The sequence below is a fragment of the Corvus hawaiiensis genome, chromosome 4, assembly GCF_020740725.1.
Source record: "Corvus hawaiiensis isolate bCorHaw1 chromosome 4, bCorHaw1.pri.cur, whole genome shotgun sequence".
Lineage (NCBI taxonomy): Eukaryota > Metazoa > Chordata > Aves > Passeriformes > Corvidae > Corvus > Corvus hawaiiensis.
In genome coordinates, this window is record NC_063216.1 from 5,103,199 (window position 1) to 5,126,695 (window position 23,497).

The following is a 23,497-nucleotide window of genomic DNA, read 5'->3' on the forward strand; positions in this document are numbered from 1 at the left end:
GTTTTTAATTGAGCTGGCACACTGCTAATTTTAAGATTAAAGGGTTCTTCTATGGTAGCATTGTTGTTTCCTTCCTAACTTAGCAAACTAAACTTTCCTTCCTAACTTAGCAAATGAAAAGTGTTGATTTTGACAGTACACTTGTGCAGATACAGGTGAATTAGCTTTGGTGTTGGGAACAGTTCAGCCTGTACTGAATCAGACAGATAGCCTCAATAACATATCCAATTTCTCAGCTCACCTGGCTTGTCTGCTTCCAGCAATGAAGAGATCTTCCCTGGTTAGCTTTGGTGTCTCTGTACTTCACTACATCACTCCATAAGTATCACTGTTAAGCCACTCAGCATCTGTTTTACGTCAAGTGTCAGTGGATTTGATGATCTGTATCTGCTCAGCTGTTCACTTGCCTTTTGTGTTTTCATTTCTTCCCTTTCACCTATGGGACAGTTGGAAAAGGATTAGTAACACATGTGAGGAATACATGAGGCATAGTGGATATAGTTCATTGAAGATAGACCAAATGTTACCTCAAAAGCAAACAAAAAACCCATCCCAACACAGCTATGTGGAAACTGCACATCCCTAAACATCCTGTGAAGAAAAGTGCATGGGGCAGATTGCTTCTCTGCTCTCCTGTGGTGTCAGCTACTGCCTCAGCACCGCCTAAACATGTAGCTCAGGTCACAGGAGTGATGCTTCCTTGAAAAGTGCTCCTTGCCCATCTCTGCCTTCTGCTTTCTCTTGCATGGATACAGAAAGTCTTCTGAACGAGTAAACCAGATTTAATCCCACCCATAAACTATTACCAGCACTGCCTCCATAGCCAGCTGCAGGGTGTTTATCAGGGATGAAGCTGTGGGAGCAGAAAGAAAGCTGCCTTTGATTTACCAGTCTCAGATGACGTAGGAAGGATGTCAGGAAAATCATTTAAAGATCTGCTAACTGACCAGAGTTACTGAGTTTTTAGCTAGCTAGGAACAGTATGATGTTGTTTTGGCACTGCTCCTTTTCCCGTGGTGCGTTGTAACTCTTTTTGGAAAGTGTCTGTGTTTTGCATGTCAATGTGCTAATCAAGTTTTAGGTAAACAGAGACACAAAAGACTTAGTCATTGCTTCAGTACTTTTCTCAAAAAGCTCCGTTCCAGCTGCACGCACAAACACTTGCTTGAATATAAATCCCCTTTCTGTAACAGAATTTGCGAAGCACAAAATAATTTTCCTTGGGATATTTGTTTGGATTATTTTTTTCCTGCATTATTTCGGAGGGGGAGAAGTGCCAAAGAGTTCGTGTGCTTGTATGTGTATGAGTCAGTGACTGAGTGCATGTTTTATTCATCCCTTCATTTTCAGACTGGCGATACTGTGGCACCCATCAGGCACGACTCAGGTGAATCTGTGCCACTGTCGAAGTACTCTGGTGTTTCATACCAAACCCTTTGTCCCATCTGGCTTCACTCCTCTTTGAAGCTACTGTGTAGCTTGGTTTTCAAAACATTTTAGTTATTTGCTGACCTTCCTGTCACCCTCCAAGAAACAAAATTTAAAAAAACCAAACAATCCAAACCTCGGTCCCCACCCCCTCCCCTCCGCCCCCCCCCCCCCCCCTCGAATTAGGAAGGAACCAAGACTAAGAAGGAGATAATGCTGAGAGGGGACACACAGAGGAGCCTGTATAGAAATGGAAGACCAAAATTTAAAAAAATACGGTATCTCCCTGTCTCATCTTTCTGCCAGTTCAGGATTCATCTGTGTGGGTTCTCCTGTGTCACTCTCCAGTCAGACAGCAGTGGAAGTGAGCAGTGTTGCTATCAGATGTCTTCCACCCCCTTCTTATTCTCTTAGGTTGAATTTAAATATTTTGAAGGTTAACACACTTAAATTCACACAGATTTTAACAAGAAACCCAAGTTTGTGGGCTTCAGTATAAACCATTAGAATGCCAAGTAACTTGAGGTTAAATTTTTGAATGGTTGTTTATGCCAACAGTTTATAGCAGTGGAGGAAATAAACCTTTCTGAGCAGCTTTCCTAACAGAAAGTGTGACTTAAGCCAACAGAAATGTGCAAATACATAGCTTAGTGCCAAAACTGCCTTACATGAATTAGATTTATTATACACCAGACAGAATAAAATTCAAACACTCACTTCAGGCCTCATTCTGTGTTGAGATTTGAGTAGGGGGGTGTTGTGTGCAATCTGTGTGAGATAAACTGCTTGGGAAATTAAACTTTGGAAGAACTCCCCCCCCCCACCCGTGACATTTTTTGCTGTCAGGCTCATGTGATTGCCTGTCGTTAGTGTGGGTGAACTTTCTGAAGCTTGACATTGCAACCCTGCTCAGTGTCGCAGCTACAGTATGTCAAGCTCATAACAAAATAAACCTCTCACCGGAAACAACTTCACTTTGAAGTTCACAAACTTGCTCTAGTCTTGGTTTTAAAAGAGCGGTATCATATATCAAATACACTGAAAAGTTATTTCAAGCTACTTTCCTATGATAAAGCACTATGGTTTGGCCACTGCTGTAAGTGCAGATGTATTCATTGCATTCCAGGCTTTGCCAGCACTTTATTTTATTTATGGCTTGCTCCATTCCTCTTTATTTTTAATAAGTGTTGGTAAAATCTATCACATTGCTCCACACTAAAGACTTCAACACAGTGGTAAATTAAGTTTAAAACTTTTCACAATGATATATGTGTTAGATTGGATGGCACAGCAGAGAACGCAGGGGTTAGCAAAAAGGCAGGTTCACAAATGTGAATTAGCTACCCTTTGTTAGAAATAATTTTCTCCTCATCAAATTGGAAAGTAAAAGCAATAAATGGCAAAGCTTAGCTGCAAGTCCAGTGTGTTTCTACATCAGCTGACACTGGATGCACTGACAGAGCTCTTACTTGCAGTGGCCCCATTTGGTGAGATGCTTGACTGTAAGCACAGTTACAGTTTGAACTCTGCACATGGCTTCTTGTGGTTCCCCATTTCCCTTGAAATCCTTTCTATCTTCTTGTGGTGACAGTGAAAATGTGGCTAAAGTACGTCCTCTCGAAATAATACAACTGAACACACCCCTGCTTAGGTTCTGAAGGCTGCTGTAAAGGACCTTAGGATGAAAAACAAATCTGATAATACCAGTATGAGGTAACTTAGCAATGAACTAAACACCTGCTTTACTTGCTTCATGGGAACGTAGGATTCTAATTTTTTTCTCTTTGGCATCTTTTTGGAGAGGGTAAGATCATGCTGTCTCAGTGATCAACAACTTAGCGAGGCTGTTACATCTGTAATATAAGCAAATGACCTGTAATTTCTTACCATTGCTGATCCTAGTACAGAGATTTTATCTGCAGCCTTCCCAATTTCACTTCTTCCCAGGATATTAACACTGTTGCACTTTTAGCCTAGTGGAAATATTTAATTACCTTGTTTCATAATGACCTATAAAAATGTGAGCATAGCATCTGCATTGTAAACCTTTGGTTGAGCTTCTGACTGTGATTTATACTGTTGTTGTAAAATCTGTGGAACTGCCCTCAGATGAGGATGCTCAGCCTTCAGAGGAAGGTGGCAAGGGCTCCACGGGACCCTTTCACACACTTAGTAAGCACACTGCTCTCAGCTTCATGAGAGGGATAAAAGGGCACCTTGTAAGTGCTTTAGCCCTCAGTGCATGAGGCTGGGATTTCCATATTTTGCCTTCCCTGGCTGGGTCTGCAGTGGCTGCCCGGATTGTGTCAAGGCCACATTCTTTCCACTGCCAGAGGTGTTTACTGCGCTATCAGCTGTGAATTGGGAAACGGAGCCCTCAGCAAGGGGCTGGCACACAAACTGGGAGAGAGGAATCATCTCAAGTGGCCTGACCACATACATGTCCTTGGGTTTATATCCATTTTTTGATTAACAACTCAATATCGAATTCAGGAGCCTGAAATAGTTTTAAAAGCCTTTCAGTTTAGCTTAACTTCAGTTTAGAGAAGTCCTTCAGTGCAGCCAGTCACCTGCCAGCCTGCTGTGCTAGATTTAGTTCAGATTGAAACTTTCCAGCCCAGGCTGGGCCTCCATGGGGTTTAGCTTGCTCAGCTCTAGTCTCCAAACTGAAATATGGAAGGACCTCCAAGAGAGAGGAGGGCAGTGAAAGGGCAAGGGACTTCCCCGAGCCCTGAGTATTGACTTCAGGTGGGGAGTCCACGAGTAGTTGGAACAGTAGATGAATTGGCCCAAAGAAATTTTCAGATGTACCCGGCAGGGGGAAGATACAACTCTGCTAGAGAGAGAGGTGACTTGCTTGGAGACCAGAACAAAGCAACTGGAAAACAGGAAATAGCATTAGGAAATGCTCTCTGTACAAGAACAAACAAATATTTGTACAGGAGGATCTGCAAGTGGCACTGCTTTCCTCCCACACTGTGTATGGCTGCCAAAGTGATGGGCTCCCTCTGAATAAGTCACATTTAATGTATGCATAGTGGATGTCAGTGTATGAATAATCCCCATGAACCTTGAAAATTAGATTAATTTTACAATCCTGAATTTTTGGCTATGTGTCTGGACATTATGTTAACTAGAAGCTGAAAGTTCATTAGAGTGGAGCTGCTAAGACTTTCCTGGGAATGTTGCTACAGCCGTTTCTTGGCTTAGCTGAGGAGCTCAGGGGTCTGCAACAGCTTCAGGAGGCGAAACACACACTTGTCATACAGACACAGGGAGGACAACTTTTTTTTGAGTGAGTGATTGGAATGGATGGAGAGGCGTCTTGCTGATTTTGAAGATAACACAGTCCTCAGGATGACCACTTAGGTGTGGGGGTTGTATTTGTCATGAGTTCATTGAAATTACTCTGGGATCAGTGAAAGAAGGCATGAAAACTTCTTGTTTGTTGCTGAACACAAGCTTTACTGGAGAGTGCTCTAACCAGAATCGCTGAGTGGGACTTAGTTGTGAACTCTGAAAATTGCTTATATTTAAAACAGATATGATATGATGCAGACCTGAGAGATAGGGGGAGAATTCAGAAAATCTCTCCCTTGTCACGTGTGTAGCTTTAAGTTTATTCTCCTACATCTTCAAGTGGAGGCTTAATACCTATAATATTATGGAAAGATGGTTTTGTTGTTTATGTATTTTATGAAGTCAATAAATAAACCTTAACAGAAGTGATTAAACCTGAAATGGCAGCAGGGAATAGCTGTATCTCTTCTCCATCCTCTGATTCATTCCTAAATCAGGATTTACTACTAACTCAATTAAATACACACTTTCTGCATAATTGCCCATGTGCTGGCAGAAAGTAGTCAGTTGTCAGGGATTTTGTTCATTTCTGGGTTGGCTGCCTGAGAACATAAGGATTTGGGAAGAAACTGTGGAATTACCCATAAATTTTCTTAATTGAATTGAGCATAAGCTTTCAAGCCTAAGATGTGAGCAAGGAAAACTTTCCAGTTTCCAGGCAGAGCTGTCTCCTTGCAGTTATTTACACAGTGCTGCTTTGACTTGCTGTTAAAAAATTACACTGAGGCAGAGATTAGGAATTCAAAGAGCAGTTTTGTAAGAAAAATGCCTCGGTTTCATTCAGTAAGAGGAGATGTGGTAAAAGAGGGAGAGAAGGGGGGGAATGAGCAGGGCAAAGAAAAAGGACTGTTAGTTCAGGCAGGTTTGAATAGTCAGTCAGGCCTTGATCCAGGAGAGCCTTAAGAATGTGCTTTGTTACAGCACTTCAGTGTGACAATTGAGAGCATGTGGCCCTAGAGCCTCCTCCCTCCATCCTTCTCTCCTCATCGTCACCCATCTTGTGTGGTTCTAATTTTTTTTGAGAAATACTGTTGAGGGAATTGTGTTTCTGTCACAAAGCTACTGTAAAATTTCTAATCCCTTGTTAAGAGCAACTCACAAAGCTCCTTTCTTCAGCGTTTAAATGTGCCTCATGGAGGACATGTCCATCCTTTTAAAGTTTGTGTTAAAGCAGTGCTCTGCTGCCCTTTCCTGCATTTTGATGTGAATTGTTTACTGAGATTAGAAATAACTGAAGAAATCTTTGATAACAGGAAAATGTACTTTAACACAAAAAGATGCCTGCTTCTTTTGCATGCACATGTGTTCATAGTATTATTTTAGCTTATCATAGATAAGGTAACTTACATTATTGACATAAAATATTGTCATTTTTCATGAAAATGCAGCCAATTTTTCTGTGCCAAATGGCAGGTAATACTTGGCGCAATATTATGCCTTCTATTAGATACAATTTAAAATTCGTGCCTGCAGCTAATATATTATCCCCGCAGGATTTGGACATCTTTTCTACATTATCCTTGGTCATTTATCTCTTGTCATCATGCAATGTTGGTGTGAGATTTTTACTTAAAACTAGTACAGAATTTCTTTCACTGTGTTCCAGATCAGTGTGCAAGAAATGTTTAAAGCAGCCAACTGAGTGGCATATCTTCTGTATCCTGCAAAGTACTGCTGGAAGTTTTGTGTCTTTCCCTGTAGCCTGCACTGAGAGATTCATTCCTCACGCACAAACTTTCAGCAACCTGCCAGTGACAAGGCAAAATAACAGAGAGGATGTAGTGCTCGTTTTTGATGCTCGGCATCAAAACAGATGTCTCTGAATCCGGGGTGCCAGGGAACGCAGGGCTGCTCAGCAGTATCAAATAGGGACAACGGGGGGGGTGCGTTTGCCTGCACTGCTGGTGCAGAATTTGGGCTCCGGGCTGACCGCGCTGCCGTGGGTTTTCAGTAACACCAGCCTGAAGTGCACACACACCATGAAACTCTGCATTCCTCCCCCTCCTGCCCAAGGCTTTTGCTTTTTTGGGGGAGGTGGTGGTTGTTTTTCTGTGCCTGCTGACGTCAACAAAATTGCCAGATGGCATTTCAATGCTTTGCAAAGAGACAGGAGCCTTTTATTACCGGGGTCACGTGGATCCCATTCATTTGCATTCCCAGAAGTGGTCTAAAGCTTTTGCTCACTGTATAGGCGAAGAGTGCTCTGCACCTTCCAGGGACCCAGAGGGCCTTCTGTGGGATATTGTTGCCTTATGAATCCTTTAGAGGATGCAGAGATGAAGGGTTTACTTCACATTCATTTGGCTAATGTAGAAATATTGAAAGTCTCTAGACAGTTGTGCTTTGCAGAGGTTTTGTGGACTTCTTTTTAAACAACAGAGGAATACTTTTGTGAATTTAGGATAATAAACAGACTTAGAGTGTAGCTCTAAGAGGGTTACTTACAATCTCTCAGGTCCAGGTGACTCAGTAGCTTGTGGAACAAACATGCAAGTCCAACACTGTGATAAATATTAGCAGAGAAGAGGAACTATCAGGATTTAGATTTTGAAGGTTCCAGGCTCTATCACTGGAGCTGGGCTGTGACATGATCGATGTGTTGAAATGGAACAGAGTCCCTTTATACCCCTGAACAGATGACTGGGAGCTCAGTGCCAGATGCACAAGATTAAACCAATTTACTTTGCTGTGCCTGAGCCATCTCCACAGCAGCTGGGCAGGGGACATGGCAGTGTTTGAAGGCCAAAACAATCTCTTACTGACGTAGTAACTCCAATATCAGCCCTTGTCTGGCAACTAACCCAGAAGGGAGGAAGCTTATGATTAGATTTTCAGTGGACCTTGGAGAAGTGAACCTGGAGGAACCTGCAAGGCTCACAGGGAAAGATGTGAATGTTGGAGAAGGAAAAGCCAGACAATTTTGGGGAGCATGAAGACTTCTGCTTCTTGCAGATTATGAAATTGATCTTTGGAGTAGTTTCTCAGGTTAAAGGGAGGAGAATTGTATTTCTGTCTGAGAATGAAAGGTGGGAGGACTTTTTATTTTTCCTCGAAAGAAACACAAACTACATTTGTTGGAGCATCATGGACTCCATAGTAATGCAGAACAGAGGCTAAGTAATCTGATTTTGACAGCTACATCACAATTTGAAACTAAAACTCCCCTAAACCTATCTGAGATTACCATAGGCTCCAGAACGAGCAATAATCTGAGCTCACAAACCGGGTTTTAATACATTACTATTCTATTTTCTAGCAGTTTCAGCTTTCAGATGTACCCATGTGGTGCCTCCTTGCTCACAGTACACGGCAGTGACAAAGATGTGTGTAAGTTCCCAAGGGCCATATGTCTGAAAAAAAAATACGGGGCAACATAACCCTATGATCTTTCCAAGTGTGAATATTTTATTGCTTAACAAAGTGCTATTGAAAGGCACTTTGAAACGCGGCATCACAGACTTCCCTTTCCTGCTTGGTAAACCATGTGTTACTATTGGTTACCCTTGTCTTACCAATTTCCCAGCTGTATGACATGCACTAAGTTCTGGTGATTTATCGTGGTATTCTGTGTATGTTAAGCATTGCTGCAATTCACATGGTGCTAAGTGGTTACAGAAGAACACACAAATAAATACAGTGAATTATTGGACTCTTTAATTTTGGTACCTTCTTGACTAGGAAGTGGAGAAATAATTTTAAGCTTGCTCAGAGCAGACTGGGTGATGTTGCAGAGTACGAAGAGTAATAACCAACTTGACCCTGCTTTCATAACTCCATTCTTCAACTGGGGGAAGAAAATGTAGAGTTTCTTTAGGGCTGGCATCTCAGGCAAAGTTATTGCTCATGCCGTGCTCCGATACCTAATTTAATTTCACAGGGGAGTAGCAATCGGCGTTCACATCATGATTCACAGATCATGGAGCAGGAAACAGCCTGTCAACTTCTAGGGAGCTGAAAGGGGGGAGAGTTGCTTAGAAGAAAAACAAAAATCTGTTTTGTGAAGGAATTCAGCTCATGAGCACAGCAGGCAGACTTCAGTTCTGCTGTGACTCCTGGTGAAGTTAGAGGAGTCACTCTGGAAGATTAATTTGCCCCTGAGTTTATCAATTTGTAAGGTCTTGAGTGCAGATGAGTCCTGTGGTGGATTAAACACAAAGAAAACAAGCAAAAAAGAAATACCACTCTTTCTCATCTAAAATCAGAGGGTTTTGGGACTTCAATTTGAACGTGTCCATTCCATCCCAAATTAGCTGTATTCCACAGCCTGACATCAGCTTGTACCCAACTGAAGACGTGCCAATGTGAATACTTTGCATCTTTTTGCAAATCACGTCAATAACCAAAAGAAAGCATGCTTACACTAACATGCATGTGTAAACATTGCTTTTTGTGTATATGTGTGTTGATGTTTCTTTATTAGCATTTTAATGTACTTTCATTTTCTCTCTTCCATTATTATTGGTATGTGGATACTCTTAACAGCTCCTTTTGGGAGGGAAAAATGCAATAAACTTCAACCAAATTTAGAGAATACTTTCATGCTAAAACACTGCACAATTACAGGTAGAGTTTAGCATCTTCAACAGCTCTGATAGCAGACAAATACAACATGGGGAGAAGAGAGAGGCATGTATATGTTAACCTTATGTGTTTGACTTATTTCTCTGGAAGGAATTCTGCTTTCTTAATACAGTTGTCAAGCACTTCATTGCTTGGGGAGTTTTGTGTTCCTAGAGAAACTTCTGTAATCCTTCTGCTATGGAATATTTTAGTATGAGAGTCAGTTCAAAATGTTATGAGATTCCCTCCACCTCCCACAGATGCAGAATTTCTTTGTTGTTTGTACAAGATTTGCAAGATCGTTGGAAAGAATGTGAACAGTGAGAGATTGCTGGGCTAATATAGAAAAAACATGGATTAAGATCTTTTTCCTCCCAAATCGATGATAGCATTTCATGGGCACAGCAGAGCCACAGTCTTGATTTGAAGGAAGAGTAGTGCCATCTGGTGATGCCTGGGAGAGGCTTTTCTGCACCTAAAGCTGCAGGATTGTAATGCCTTGTATGAAAAGTTCTGCTCAGTTGTACCATGGCTGTTACCTGAGGCACTGACTCACTTGCAGTGGTCATCTGGCACTAGGTGTCTTGGTGGTGTGCTCATTTATGGAAGTATTTGTGCTCTAGCCTGGAATAGATGTTCAGACTAGGTCTTCTGTAATTTTCTCGCTCTCATCCCCTTTTCCCAGTCTGACTTTCGCTTGTGCAGCTGGATGTCCTCCTATCTGTGCTGCCTGACTCTGTCTCCTGCCCTTTCGCCTTTTGCTGTGCCGCTGACCCCATGAGACCCTGGTGGGCAGGCAGTAACCCTTAGAGAGAGGAGTGACATTTTGGGCTTCCTTGGTCCATCCCCTGGGAGCTCCCAGTCTGCCTGGCTTGGATTCTAAGTGAGGCTGTGGCTCAGTTCCAGCACGAGACCTGCTCTCTGATCTCCTCTCTCGTTATGTTCTCATCAGTAATGAAGGGCTGGCGTGCAGAGCATCACCAGTGCTGCTGCTGCCCGAGGAGAAACAGAGTTCAGCCTGCTGCTCTGGAGCCATGTGAGGTTTTCCATGGCTGTCAGCTTGGTGCAGGGAGAAAAGGTTGTGTTATGTTAAAGGTGGATTCATAAATTGTTTATACAGAGCTAAATGAACATCATTTTACAAGCAGAAATAGTTACTGTGTGTGGTTAGTAGTCTGCCAATAGACAGGTTTTATTTAAAATAATTTATTCTGTGCACTTGGTGAAATGTCCTTTGGCTGGTTTGCATTTAGGCTGGTCACATAAGCAAGGCCTTAAAGCAGACCCTAAATTCTATGTAGGGTCAGAACATGGTTTTGTCTTTTTTGACTGGTTACAAAGTATACCCAAACCCACACAAATCAGGTTTCAGAGTTAAATGTGAAGTCCTACTTGCAACTGTTTGTTTGTAGCTGGCACAGGCTTATATGGTTGTCTTTATACACAAAAGATTAAATAGTCTTTAGAGACAGTTTTTGATTTGCATTTTCTTCTCTGTTTAAAAAAAAAAGGGCCAACTAAGTGTTAACTTCTTTCTTTCCAATTAATTCCCCTTCCCTTATTTAAAGTGAGCTATTTACATGTGTGTGAAGTATATTACTGTGGCTGTGTATAGAATGAGATAATTATATAGTTAGTTATGACTTAAAGACATATTTATACCATGCCAGAAAAATGCCATCCTAATTGAAGCCATCTTTCCTAAAAAGCGGAACAAAGTTGGACCTCATCATGTTGCCTTCTTGTGCCACCTTGATTTTATTGACAGGAAATCAAACATGTTTCTTTGATCTGTCCGTGAAGAGTAAGAGGGCAAGTGGATAAAAGTGTTGTGCATATTTAATTTGGTTGGGTATTTCATTTTGCTGTAGCATCATACAGAATGCTTCAGCCTTACTCTCCGCAGTAGTTGCAGCTTGCATTAAACGAGGAAATGGATACAAATAAATTTTTACTTAGGTTAAGGGCAGTCTTCAGATTCCTGGCAAAATGCCAACCTGTTGCACAGTGAGCATTATTGATATGCATTTTCTGCTCTGTGTTAGCTAGGAATGACAGTAATTAAAAGAACAAATCATTTAAGTGAAATGATTCTTCTTTCTAGAGAAGGCTGTTTCCTAATGTTGCCAAAAGTCTCTCAAATGCATTAGGAGGAGAAGGAGGGTGTACAGAGAGAATTGAGCAGCAATTTATGGATCTATTTATTTTACTTTAATGGGATAAATAGGATATCTGAGGCCACTTGTAACACTCAGATGGAAGCAGTCAGGAAGATAATAGAGAATTAGGAAGACAGAATCCATATGCTTCATCAGCTGATCAGTCAGAGCACCGTATGGCAAGCAATTTAGCTTGTGGTCTGTTTCAGTTTGTTAACAAATATGTTTACATAAAGCATTTCAATGAGAGATGTGCGTGACTGTTCACCAAGGTCAGGAGTATGAAGTCAAGTGTTTCCTTGTGATTAAACTGGTCTTTTATCTTTGTTGTTCTGAGCTTAACCCCTCAAAGTTAAACTGACTTTGGGGAGAGATCTTTCGCTTCAGTACCCTGCCTTAGGTCACCAGTGTTAACAAACTTGAATATTGAAGTCATCTCTGGAGTCTAATCCATTATGGATCCCATTTAATTCAACTGTGAGCCTCTCACCACAAGAGACACACTATGCCTCTACAGAAGTCTAATGCAGAAAACAATGCAAATATGGGCACCAGGCTGTTCTTCACAAAGAGAAGCCATAACCTTTTTGAAAAAAACAACTGAGGAACTTCATTTCATCATTTTCAAACTAAAGATTTAAGTTTTGAGAAGTTGATGTGATTTCTTGTTCCTATATTTTAATAAAGCTACTCTAAAATTGCTGAAGCAAAGCCAAAAAAAGCCCTTCCCGTTGCTGGAAATTCCAAAACCAATAATTTTTCTGTCAGTACAAAATATTTTTTGTGTTTGTCTGAAGTTGTCAATGCACTGCGAATCCTTGAGCTGCCTACTTTCAGCTGCTGTTTCTTGTTTGTAAGGACACCACACTGTTCTCTGTGTAAGAGAGCTCTGTGGCTCAATCATGTGATTGTAAGTCTCATCAGCAAGTAGCTCAATGCTGTGTGCACCAATTAATAGGATTAGTTCTGAGCTAAAATGTCAAGGCTCTATATTGATGTATCTTCCAAAATCTTTGATTTTAGGTGGTAAAACAGATCTGTATGTTGATAACTTCTTTTCTATACTTCCTTTTAAAAATTCAGTTAAGACTTTTAACCTGTCTACCAGGACCAATTCAGCCTACCTATTCAGTAGTAGTAAGTGCTTCTATTGCACTTACTGAAAAAACCACTGATTTCTTACTGGAGTAGATTCAGATGAACCACTGAAGTTCAGCTTCACAAGGATATTTAACATTTAAAAAAGCCCATGTGCAACCCACAGTTGATTTTTTTTTTACTTAATATCCACATCCAAGCAGAAAACATAACTCACTGTGGAGATAGAAATCATTGTCTAGTGTGGTTGCCAGCATAAGCACCAGTGCTTCATGATCTGTGTCTGTTTTTTGGTCTCTATGGTTCTGTTGCCTTTTGTAAATGAGAAGCTGGTGCTGTTATATTTAGATGTGAATTTGAATCCAAGCTTTCCAAAAACACAGAAGTGTTTGGCCCTCATAAAATAGTGCAGACCCTGAGCCAGACAGTCAGAGTTCAGTATGGTGAGATATTAATGATGCAGAAGTACAGATTGGGTCTATCTCTAATTGGAATTGAGAAGCAGCCAGGGTGTCATAATTAGGAACATTACATGCATTTTACTTTTTTCTTTTTCTAAAGTGCAAGTCAAGCACTGCTCACAACCTAAAAGACACAAGTTGAAACTAAAACTTTTCTTAGACTAAAACTGTGTACAAGACAAATCAGCCACCAGCTACATGGAAGAAGTTAGAGGTTGCCGAGATGACTTAGAAAATCCTAGAGCCTTTAGCATCCAATGTGTAGATTACAGGCCAGAGCAGCAGTGGCTGAAAATGGCCATCTGATGCAGGCATTGACCTGTGGCGATCAGCTGGTGTATCTTGTATCTCAGCAGGCAAATTGTTTTGGTTTGGGTTTTTTTTCATTCATGACAGCAAAGGCAAAATGAGCCCACAGTATAAACGAAACTAGTGTGTCTTTAAGTTGGTCCTTGCAGGTCAAGGATGAAGTAGGTTGAAAGCAGTCCTCAGGGCTTGCCGGTCTGTCAGTTTACATCTGTGGTAAGTGAAAAAAATTATTTTAATACCACAGAAGGCATATAGAGGATAGTGTTTTATTTTTCTTGTATATGAATTACTGTTTCTCTCTGTTCTGATCTTCATTGAAGAGTCAGCATAGAAATAATCCAGGAGAGGTGGGGCATTTTCACATCTAGTGCATGCTTAGTGTGTCTTTTGCAGGTCGTGGCTTTAGATGTTAGTAGCTCTGAGACTTAGAGAAATAATAGCTCTGCAGCAGCTATGATGAAGGATTTGGGGGCTGCAAGTCCCTAGGGCTACAGTTGTTTTTCTTGCATGAGTCATAATATAAGAATCCAAAGCCAAGTGTTACAGAAAAATGATTAATTCTTTTCACAGAGGAGTTCGTTAGTGACATAAAGTCATGAGAAAGAGGAGGAGGCATCTGTAGCACTCAGTGGCTATTAACTGGTATTAGTGCGAGTGCTTAAAATCAGGAGAACTGAAATAATGCAAACCACAAGGTCTGATGGAGAAGAAAAAAAATTTAAAATTTGACCAGTTTGTTGTGAAGCTCTCGCTGGAGTTTGATGTGCAGAGGATTTATCCTTTTCAAAAGGTGGAGAATATCTCTGTCTGCATTTGGCTTCAGGGAAAGCCCATCCTTAAAAATGGGCCACTAAATATCATTAGTGTTCATGGTCACTGGAGAATTTCATGGGATCTTTCTGCTCTGTTGCTGCAGCATATGGAAAACATGGCCCGACATATACATCTGGCTCCTGCTGTCATTTCCAAATCCCCGTCCTAACTCCAGTAAGAACAGACTGAACATTAAAGGCTCTTTATCTACAGCTTCACTGATGATTACTTCCTGGTTTCTAATTTTTTCTTATTCTGGTTTTTAACACTCATTTTTAAAACCTTACCAAATTTTCTTTTTTTTTCAGTTTATTCTCCTGTGGCAATTCCTTTTTAGTAATTGAAAATACATTTGACACCCTGTGTAGCAACTCTTCACTCCACCCCCCCAATCTTTTATCTTCATTTAGAGGCTGCATTTATTTGCATTACGTTTTTAATGATATTTGGTAATGCTCTTCTTAATACTGTTCAGCAGTTCTTAGTGAAGGGCTGAGGTGGATGTGAATCTTTAGCTGGGGTTATTTTCACACATATTTCTGAAGTTTGCTGCTAATTGTGATGTCTCTTCTCAAGCTGCATCCCAAAAGAGCCTGAAATACTTTGAAAGGGAGAAAATATGGCAGTGTGTGACTCCTTTGGCTTTGCTCTGGTGTAACTGAGACTGTCAAGTTGAAAATGTGGGAGGATTAGTTAGTACACAGAAGGCAGAATGGTGATTATTGCTTTCAATGGATTTTTTTTTAAACTCATGCTGTATATTTGGCTGCTCTGTTTTAGTTCACTGTAGAATTAAAATAGCTTTCCATGCTAAGCAGGCAGTTGGGATGTTGGAGCTGTAAACTCAAATGGTTAAGATCACCAGGTATAAATAGATGGTTTATCCTCCACTGTGTGTGCACCCAGCATCCCACTCCTGCTAGGTCCCAGCTTGTGGTACTGCAGCTCAAGTTGAGGCTGAAGACAGTTGTCACTGTTTTCTTCGTATGAACACAAACTATCAGCTTCAAGCTACCAATTTGTGACCATCTGATGTACAAATTGGAGAACAATAATGTAAGACAATTGAGGACAGCCTCTGAAGTACAGAATTGTTTTCCTCAGTCTGTGTTATGCAAAGCAGATTTCAGCCCCATTTAGAATTTAATTTTTCCCATCTGCTGTGCTTTAATTAAAAGCAATAATTTTTAAAGTTCCTAGTTTATTTGTAGTGGTGTCTACATTTTAAATAATCTACCCTGACTGTGACTGACTCTGTGATCTACTCTACATCATCAAGTAGTTCTTTGGGCTGGATAGTCGTGATAGTTTAATGTTTTTAGGCAGCCAAATAGCACGGAAAGTCCCTTGGAATTGGGTGACTGAGTCCCCAAGGCTCTGCTGAGAACATCAAACATCAGCGTCAGAGTTTCCACAAGGTTTGCAAGCTGTGACCAGCGGCTCTTAGCCAGGAAGTTCAGCTCATGCTCTCTCCTCCTTCCAGGAGCTGCTTTCCCTGGATCCTCCTCATGGCGCGCCTTATGCAGAAGGTCATCCCAACTGTCTGAGCGTCTTCACTTGAGCTGGGATTTCCCAAGAAGCCCAAGGCAGAGCACATATATGGCTGGTTGCAGCTTGTCCCTTGCCATGCTGTGCCACCCAGCACACTCTCTGGGGACAACCCTCTGCCCCTTTTCCCTATGCCTTCCAGGGTTTTCCAGCTGCGCTCTACTGGGGCAGGAGGGAAGGTGGAAAATTAAGTACTGCTTTATGTCAGTACCAGTGGAGTTAGTTCATTTGAGGTCCTTTCTGTCAGATATAAATGACAGGGATTTAATTATGTTGCATTGGGTTGTGTCCAGTACTTGCATCCACACGGGTTCGGAATTTCCTGGTCTGTAGGTCTTGAATCTTAACAAATCCAATCCTCCCACTCCTTGAGATTATTTCTGCATCTATGTTTTTATTATTGCTTGGTTGCTAGTGACCACAAGGACATTTCCTTTCGGTGTGTGTAACAAATCTGGAAAAGCCTGCTAGGTAACCTGAAAGAACTGATTGCCTCCCTTGAAAGTTACAGATGGCACCAAAACTGCATAGAACTCAAATGTGTTCTCTGTTTCTTAAATGTGATCCTTTGCCCCTTGGAATGCTGTGCACAGTGCACGAGGACACATGTGCAGTGTGTGGAGGTGAGCACACTTAGGGCAGTTTGATGGTGGGTTTCTCATAACTCACAGAGGTCATGCAGGGCTGGCTTTGATTTCGTTTCTCCCAGGGACTTCACAACCAAATCTGGACCTATCAAGGCAGGGAAAGCAAAAGGCCTTCCTGCACCTTCAGTGCCTGCTGCAGATTAAGTTGGTATCAGTTTACGAAGAGTTTTTAGCGTGGATAAAAGACTCCAACAGTCTTCTTGTAAATGTCTGAGCAATTTTTCTCAAACACTGAAATAATTCACCCCAGACAAATACCTGGCAGTATATGTTTCAGTCTGAGCTCTTTGGCTGACAAAGCTGTCATGAACTGAAAGATCCTGTAATGGAAGAAAGTTAGTCAGCTGTAACTATGAGCTTTGTGAGTGGTGTCACCTAAGGTAGAGATGCAGGATGTGGGGATGGCAGCTGCCTCCCCAGACAAAGTGTGCTATAGACAGTGATACATTCCACAGGTTTTATAAGAAGGGGGAAAAAGTATTTCCTTCCCAAACCAGTGTCTCTTTCTTAAAGGATGGTGGTGTTGTCATCCTGGTTTTCTAAAGAAAGTAGTCTTACATGGTCATGCTCCTCTGTGACAGTTCCAAACAAATGTGGCAGATGGGAGGAAGTTTCAGAGATGGTCACCTTCCTAGAAATTTTATGTTAGCCAATGGTGGGATACCAGAGGAAGGTCCAAATCAGTGGCTTTGCTTGGTAGTAGAAGACTGGTAGTTTAATATACTGTGAGATTACAGAGCCAGCTGCTCAACAACATGCACACCAGCCCCAGGCCTGGCTGCCTCTTGCTGACTCTGTGGCCTCAGGTCTATTGCTGAGGAAAAGGGTCATTGCAATACAGTGAGGGGACAAAAAGTATAACTCTTTAGTGAGACCCATTTCATTAGATCCTCTGCTTGCAGAGCTACTTTGAAAGACTTGCTCTGGCTGCTCTGTGATCCTTGGACTCTGGCATCTTTCTGGCATATGCTCATGCTACAGACACACTGCATGGGGCAGTCATGACATTATCTGCTCTGCAGATCAGAGTTCAATGTAATTGTTATCAGGTAGGTCTGCTTTGCTGTAGTGGTGCCATCTCAAGCATCTTAGAGCCAGGATTAAAAAGAAAATCGTTATGGCTCAAGCAAGGTTTAAGTTTCCTTCATTGTGGGCTCATCTTTTGTGCGTCAGTGTCTGGTTTATGGTTATGTGGCTCTGGGTGCTTTAAAGACTCAGTGGCAAAGTCGGTGACTACATAGATGCCTTGGAAAGGTTTTCTTTGATCAATGTGATGAGACAACAGGAAGATGCTATTTTCAGCCCCACCAAAGAGTGTGCCTTACAGAGCCTGTGGCTGGTTCACCTCCAGAGAGCAGTGGGAATGCTGTGCTTCATTAAGCTGGAGAAAAGATTGTCATAAACATCTTGCTTGCTCACCAGAGAAGAGAAAATCTGAAATCTTCTGTTAGTACAAAGTAAGAGAGAAATAAAAATAAAAACACTCCAGTTCTAGAGCTTTAAATGGAGAAAAGTGAAATGTGAAAGAATTGCATGCACGCTTTTTTTCCTTAGTCATTCAGTGGAAGGTGGAGTAGTTAAGTCTGTGGCGCCTTTAAAATGATTCATTATTTCCATAGAAGCCAATTGATGTTTATCCTTCAAATTGCTCTGTGGACATTAAAATAATGGAGAATTATATTTGCTTTTAATTTTGTTTCCAGACAGCTTGGCCTGAACATTTATGATGTGACTTGGAAACCATATCAAATTGTGATTTATAGTTGCTCATAATTGTGTGAAGATTGAAGATACGCTGGATGCTGCTTTTCTTTTCTTTTTCCTCCTCGCCTCCCTCATTCTTTTGCTTACAGAGTGTTCTTGAGTGTAACGTTGTGAAAGGCCAACATCTCTGCCTTCATTGCTTTTCCTTGTACAAACCACAGCAAATAAAGATTTTATTTTTTCCTAACATGAGGCTGCATGAAAGGAATTGTGGTTTGTAATTGATAATTGGTTTGGGGTTTTTTTCCTGCTTAAGTTTTGACTGATTTTGTGTAGTCACGATAATCACCCTTTTTCTAGGTTGGAGAGAGAGGTGTTTTTTAATTAAGCTGGATGAGAATCATATGCAAAACATGAATGGGAAGGGGGAAGACTTTTCTTTGTGGTAAAGCATCTGTTAAGTGTACGGATGTCAAATCTGCTCCACAGGTGAGCCAACAGGAATAGTTCATACCAAGATTTATCTATCGGGTCTTATGGCTAAAGGAATTTGTTATTCCTATTTTCCTAAATTCATTTTTCCTGCACAGTTTTATCTGCTTTTTCCTCCTACTGAGTAAAAAGCTATTCTTAAGAGTTTTGTGCATAATATAATTTAACAGAAGAAAACAAATAGGATTTTGTGAACTGTAATAGAAAAGCCCAATGAAGGTTATGCAAAATTTGAAAGCTTTTTTAGTCATGTTGCAGACTCCAAAACAGATGAGTAAAACCTAAAAATTCTAAATGATTATTAAAATTTTTCACTATACTTTTTTCTTATTGAATATAAGAGTGTTCCTTACAGTTGTTTCCTGCCCTGACAAAAATCGTCTGTGTGATACTGGGACATGCTACTTTTGCACATGCAGCAGTATGTTTTGGGTTGTTTTTTTTTTAATTTCTGTACATAAAACAAACCCTCAAAACATGCAGCAAGTGCATTTGGGCCCAGTTAGTAATTCCAGATGGCCCCGTGGCCTAAACCAGCTGTTTTTCAGCATTGTAAGGAATTAATTTTTCTTCTTACCTTAGTTAAAAATGACCCTGTTTAGTTTTGCTTTTGTTCCTGGCCTGCTTGCTTTCTCATTCTCATGCCCTAGAGCGTTTCAGTTTTAGTCACTGCATGACATTGCTGAAATCAGGGCTGGAATGAAGTCACAAAGTGAACAGCAAGCCAGTCTTATCCAAAATTCATGGGAGGGAACTGCATTCATAATTATTGGCATAGATGAGTAAATGAACACTGACCATTGTGAAATTAAATTCACCTTAGCTTAGCTCTTCGTTGCTTTGTTTTGTTTCATCAAATTAGTTGTTTGTTAGTGTTGATTGCAAACGTTGTTTATGCCACTATTCCCAAGTATCCGGCCTTGGAGCTTCAATGAGTAAAGTGGTTTGGAAAGAATCCAAATCCGTTCATGCAGAGGCTATGCACGTTAGTAGAAAACAACTTAGAAAGACTGAGCATGGATTTTGTATGCACTTTTACCCTAAAAAAAGACTCCGTGCATATATATCTGTGTGCACGTGTATGTGCATATGTACAATACATATGCACATATGCAATTACATTAATCTAAAATTTTCACCAGTTTACTCTCTTGCTTTCACATCATCAAAGTGATGTGCACTAAATTCCAGGTTTCCTTGCCCTTTAGAGAACCACATTATCATTTACTTTCTGAATAATGGTCTGCAAACCATACACAGTTCTCCACTGTTTTGTAGTAGAGAATCTGAAAAGTAACATATTTTAAAATGTTCCCATGCATTCAATTTGTAATATTTTTTAGAAAATAATAATCTACATAGCTGTAATTTTACCTAGTCAGACTCATCTGATCGTGCTCTAGATTCACCCTGAGATGGATGAAACATTCATATTTCATGACTCGCATAACTCACCACAGCCTGGCATTTGAGTGGGAAAAACCTGCTGGGTCTCAGAGTTAAGGCAGGGGTCACCAACACACATGACAACACAGGGAGCTGGAGGCCCTGTGGCAGAAATCCACCATTGAGAAGAGAAGGGCTCTCCCTCTCCCCACTTGGTACTAATCATGGAGAACAATGCTGGCTGCTTTGCAAAATATTAGTACTGCTGTACAGAATCTCTGCTTATAGCCTGCTGAGTCAGACTTGTTTACTTCGTAGAAGTATTAATCTCTGTCTCTGATTGGCGGTCGACAACTCCAGGCTCCAGGCTTAATAGAATTTTAAACTGTAGATGACACAGTTTTGCTGAAAATATGAGGCTTCTGTCGCATTTTGAGTGATGTATTCTGCCTCACTCCCCCTTGGTCCATTTGTCATGGCTGAGGTTAAGATAGATAATTAATTACTCCCATCCCAAGCCTTGTCCTTTAATTTAAGAATTTTCTTTAGCATCTGCCAGAATCTTCTGCATGCGCTCCTGAGATGTTAAACAATGAAAGAGCCATTAAGTTAAATTCAGGCATTAATTTTTTTCAGTAGCATGAAATAGCACTCCAGTAGATCAAGCAGTTTCTGTTTTGTGCTATTTCATAGCATGGCAGAGAAATGGGGGAGGAGGCTGGTTTTCTGGCAGCAGGAGAGGATGGTAAGTGAGGAAGCCTATCTTCTGGTCCTGCAGCCTACCTCTGTCTTAGCAAGAAGTAGGACATGAGAAAGGGATCAGTGGAGTGAAATATCTATTTGCCAAGGGCCTGATGTCCACGTTATGCAACTGGGAAGACAGACAGAAGAGGTTTAGCTATACTTAACTAATATATCACTTTCCTCAGAAATACTTTTTTATTGCCTGTAAAGCCTTTTCTGAGAACAAAGTAGTGTCGAGTTGTGTTACTCTGTTCTTTGTGTTTTAAGGTCCATGAAGGCTGTCACTGATGAGTCATTCCTGGCTGGGGCTTTAATCACTCTTCTTCTGAGTCTGACCACTTCTCCATGCTCTTTGCCTGCCACTCCAAGTAACTTATATGCTCTTTTCACAGATATAACTTCCCCATTTAGCAAACTATGTATTTTAGCTTTTTCTAAGAAATATATGAAAGCAAATTAGTACAAAATCTGCTGCAGTGGTCTCTCTGGGAAACTGCACATACACCTACTAAGTCCCAAACAGTAGCAGCAGGATTGAGCTTATGTGTCAGAGACACAAGAAAGGGTAGATGGCCACTCTTGGAGTGCCTTGAATTAGCAATTCCATGCAGAATTCATGGTGGGTTTTAGGGCACCAGCTAGTGAGGCTGAAATGCACTGAAATTCCATATGCCTCCTGCCTTTTTAGGTGTTCTATTTCTGTGTGCATCCAAGTCTCACTGTTGTTTATTAAAGATACCCAGTCCTTTGCAATTGTATTATATATCTGTCAATTCACAGACTTGACAACTTTAACGTTTAAAAAATCCACTTTTTACTCCATTTCCGTTTTGATACAGCTGCCCAATATGCAATTGCTTGGAGAAGAGTGCTGTTGCCACCATACCAGAATACTATAGTTTAGCTGCACGGGGATATTTTAAAAATCTCAGTATATGCTTGGGATTCATTTCATTCATCCAGGCATAAGCAATGAACATTAGTTGTTCTAGATATCTCCGTAGTTAGTATGCAGATATCTCTCAAGAGAGACTCCTCCCATCCTAAGCCATGTCTCCAAAATTATTTGTGCAAATAAGCTCTGGCTATTGACCATGTCTCCATCGGGAGCCTGAACAATTCATTTCAGATGGGTTAAGTCAGCTGCAGATGGTGAAAGCTGTGAAATCAGATATGATGGAATTACAAAGTCTTTGCAGACTGTTGATTGATCTATTCAGCATTGTTCTCTGTATTTAAAGAATTATTTTATGTTAATATTTTTCCACCTGTAACCGCTTTAACAGAAGCTATGAAGAGAGTTCACCACAGCTTGAGGTAGTACTCAGCAGGTTGTTCACTTCTGTTGTCTTATATGTATTATTTCTCTCTTCTTTAGTCTTCTGGTACCAGTATCACCGTGGATATCGCTGTCATGGGAGAAGCACACGGGCTCATCACAGACCTTCTGGCCGATCCTTCGCTGCCCCCCAACGTGTGCACGTCGCTGAGAACAGTGAGCAACCTGCTCAATACACAGTTAACCTTCCAGGCCATCCACAAGCCAAGGGTGAATCCCTTGGTGTCCTTCAGTGAGAACTACACCTGCTCCGACTCGGAGGACTGTCCGGAGAAAGGAGAGAAACTAGCTATTCCCAAGGTGAGTGCTGGAGCCTGGCTCTCCCTAAAGGGACATCACTGGGCTCTCAGATGTCATTGGGCTTCATCTCTTCTTCCTTCCCTTAACCAGAAGAGTGAAACCTACAGAAGTCAGTGAAGAAGTCTCTATTGATGACCTTTAGGTGCTTTGGATCAAGTCTAAACTGTTGTATACCCCACAAACTAACAAAAATATCATCACAGTCATTAGTATGACAAATACTGTGAGCTCATGGAAGTTGTCTTGAGAAGAAAAAGACAGAACCACAGATATATATACACGCCTTGAAAAATGGCTTAATGAATGCTCAGAGATCAGACAGGAAATAACCAGTGTTAACCACCCACACTGAGTAAGTGAACACCTGGAAAGAGCACATCAGATTTGAAGTAGTTTGAGTTGTAGATTTGTTGCTAATTAGCTATCTTGCAAAGCTTACATTTCATTTCTGAAACTAAACCAAAATGCTTTTGTACTGCAGCCTCCCTTGTAAAATTAAATATAGGCAGAGTATGTGTGCACAGGCAAATGCTTTTATGTTTGTACCGTTTAAATGGCACAGCCAGTATTCATTCCAGCATTTCCAGGCATCTGAATTGCAATGCTCGTGATTCTTTCTTTATTATAGTGTAGCGTGATGATAATTACCACCCTATTTGCCTGTTTAGCAGCTGTATGTATGAAATGGATGTTCACAGGTTTTTAAGCGCATTTTCCAGTTTATTTCAGTGACCATGTCTATAATGGCTGCACTCTAGGCTCTGAGGGAAAGAACACTGCTATCACATGAGTAAACGCAGGGAGGAGATAGCAGTTTGCTGTTGCATAATACCTTATGAGGAGAAGAGAAATGAAGGATGAAGAAATGAGTTAAAGCTACAGAGAACTAATCTGACTGAAGAATTCACTGACCTAAATGTATTATGGTTCATAAAACAAATAGTTTGCAGGTCTTTATTTAAGTGCCTAAAAGCAGATTTAGGATCTTCACCTTAAGCATCTGACACTGAGTATTTCGTGTAAGGAGATAATGTGTTAACATATTTATCTGCAACTTTGAGCTTCAGAACCACAGATGTCTTCCATCTCATATTTCTTGACCCTCTGGCAAAGTCGAAGCTCTCCATTGCAGATATATTTATTTTAGTT

The 23,497-nt window shown here is 40.9% G+C and overlaps 1 protein-coding gene and 1 long non-coding RNA gene across 5 annotated transcripts in view; one reads left to right on the forward strand and one right to left on the reverse strand.

Annotated features, from left to right (window-relative positions):
- Nucleotides 1-23,497, forward strand: part of PDE3A (phosphodiesterase 3A) — a 227,771-nt gene that overhangs the window by 162,633 nt on the left and 41,641 nt on the right. For all 4 annotated transcript variants that reach the window (XM_048301939.1, XM_048301936.1, XM_048301937.1 and 1 more), the window contains one exon: nucleotides 22,088-22,348. In XM_048301939.1, coding sequence (XP_048157896.1) covers nucleotides 22,088-22,348 — 261 coding nt within the window. The remainder of the gene's footprint in view (nucleotides 1-22,087; nucleotides 22,349-23,497) is intronic.
- The window catches only part of LOC125325168, a 91,259-nt gene that overhangs the window by 19,355 nt on the left and 48,407 nt on the right, over nucleotides 1-23,497 (reverse strand). The window contains exon 3 of the long non-coding RNA XR_007203219.1: nucleotides 242-436. This is a non-coding gene — a long non-coding RNA (uncharacterized LOC125325168). The remainder of the gene's footprint in view (nucleotides 1-241; nucleotides 437-23,497) is intronic.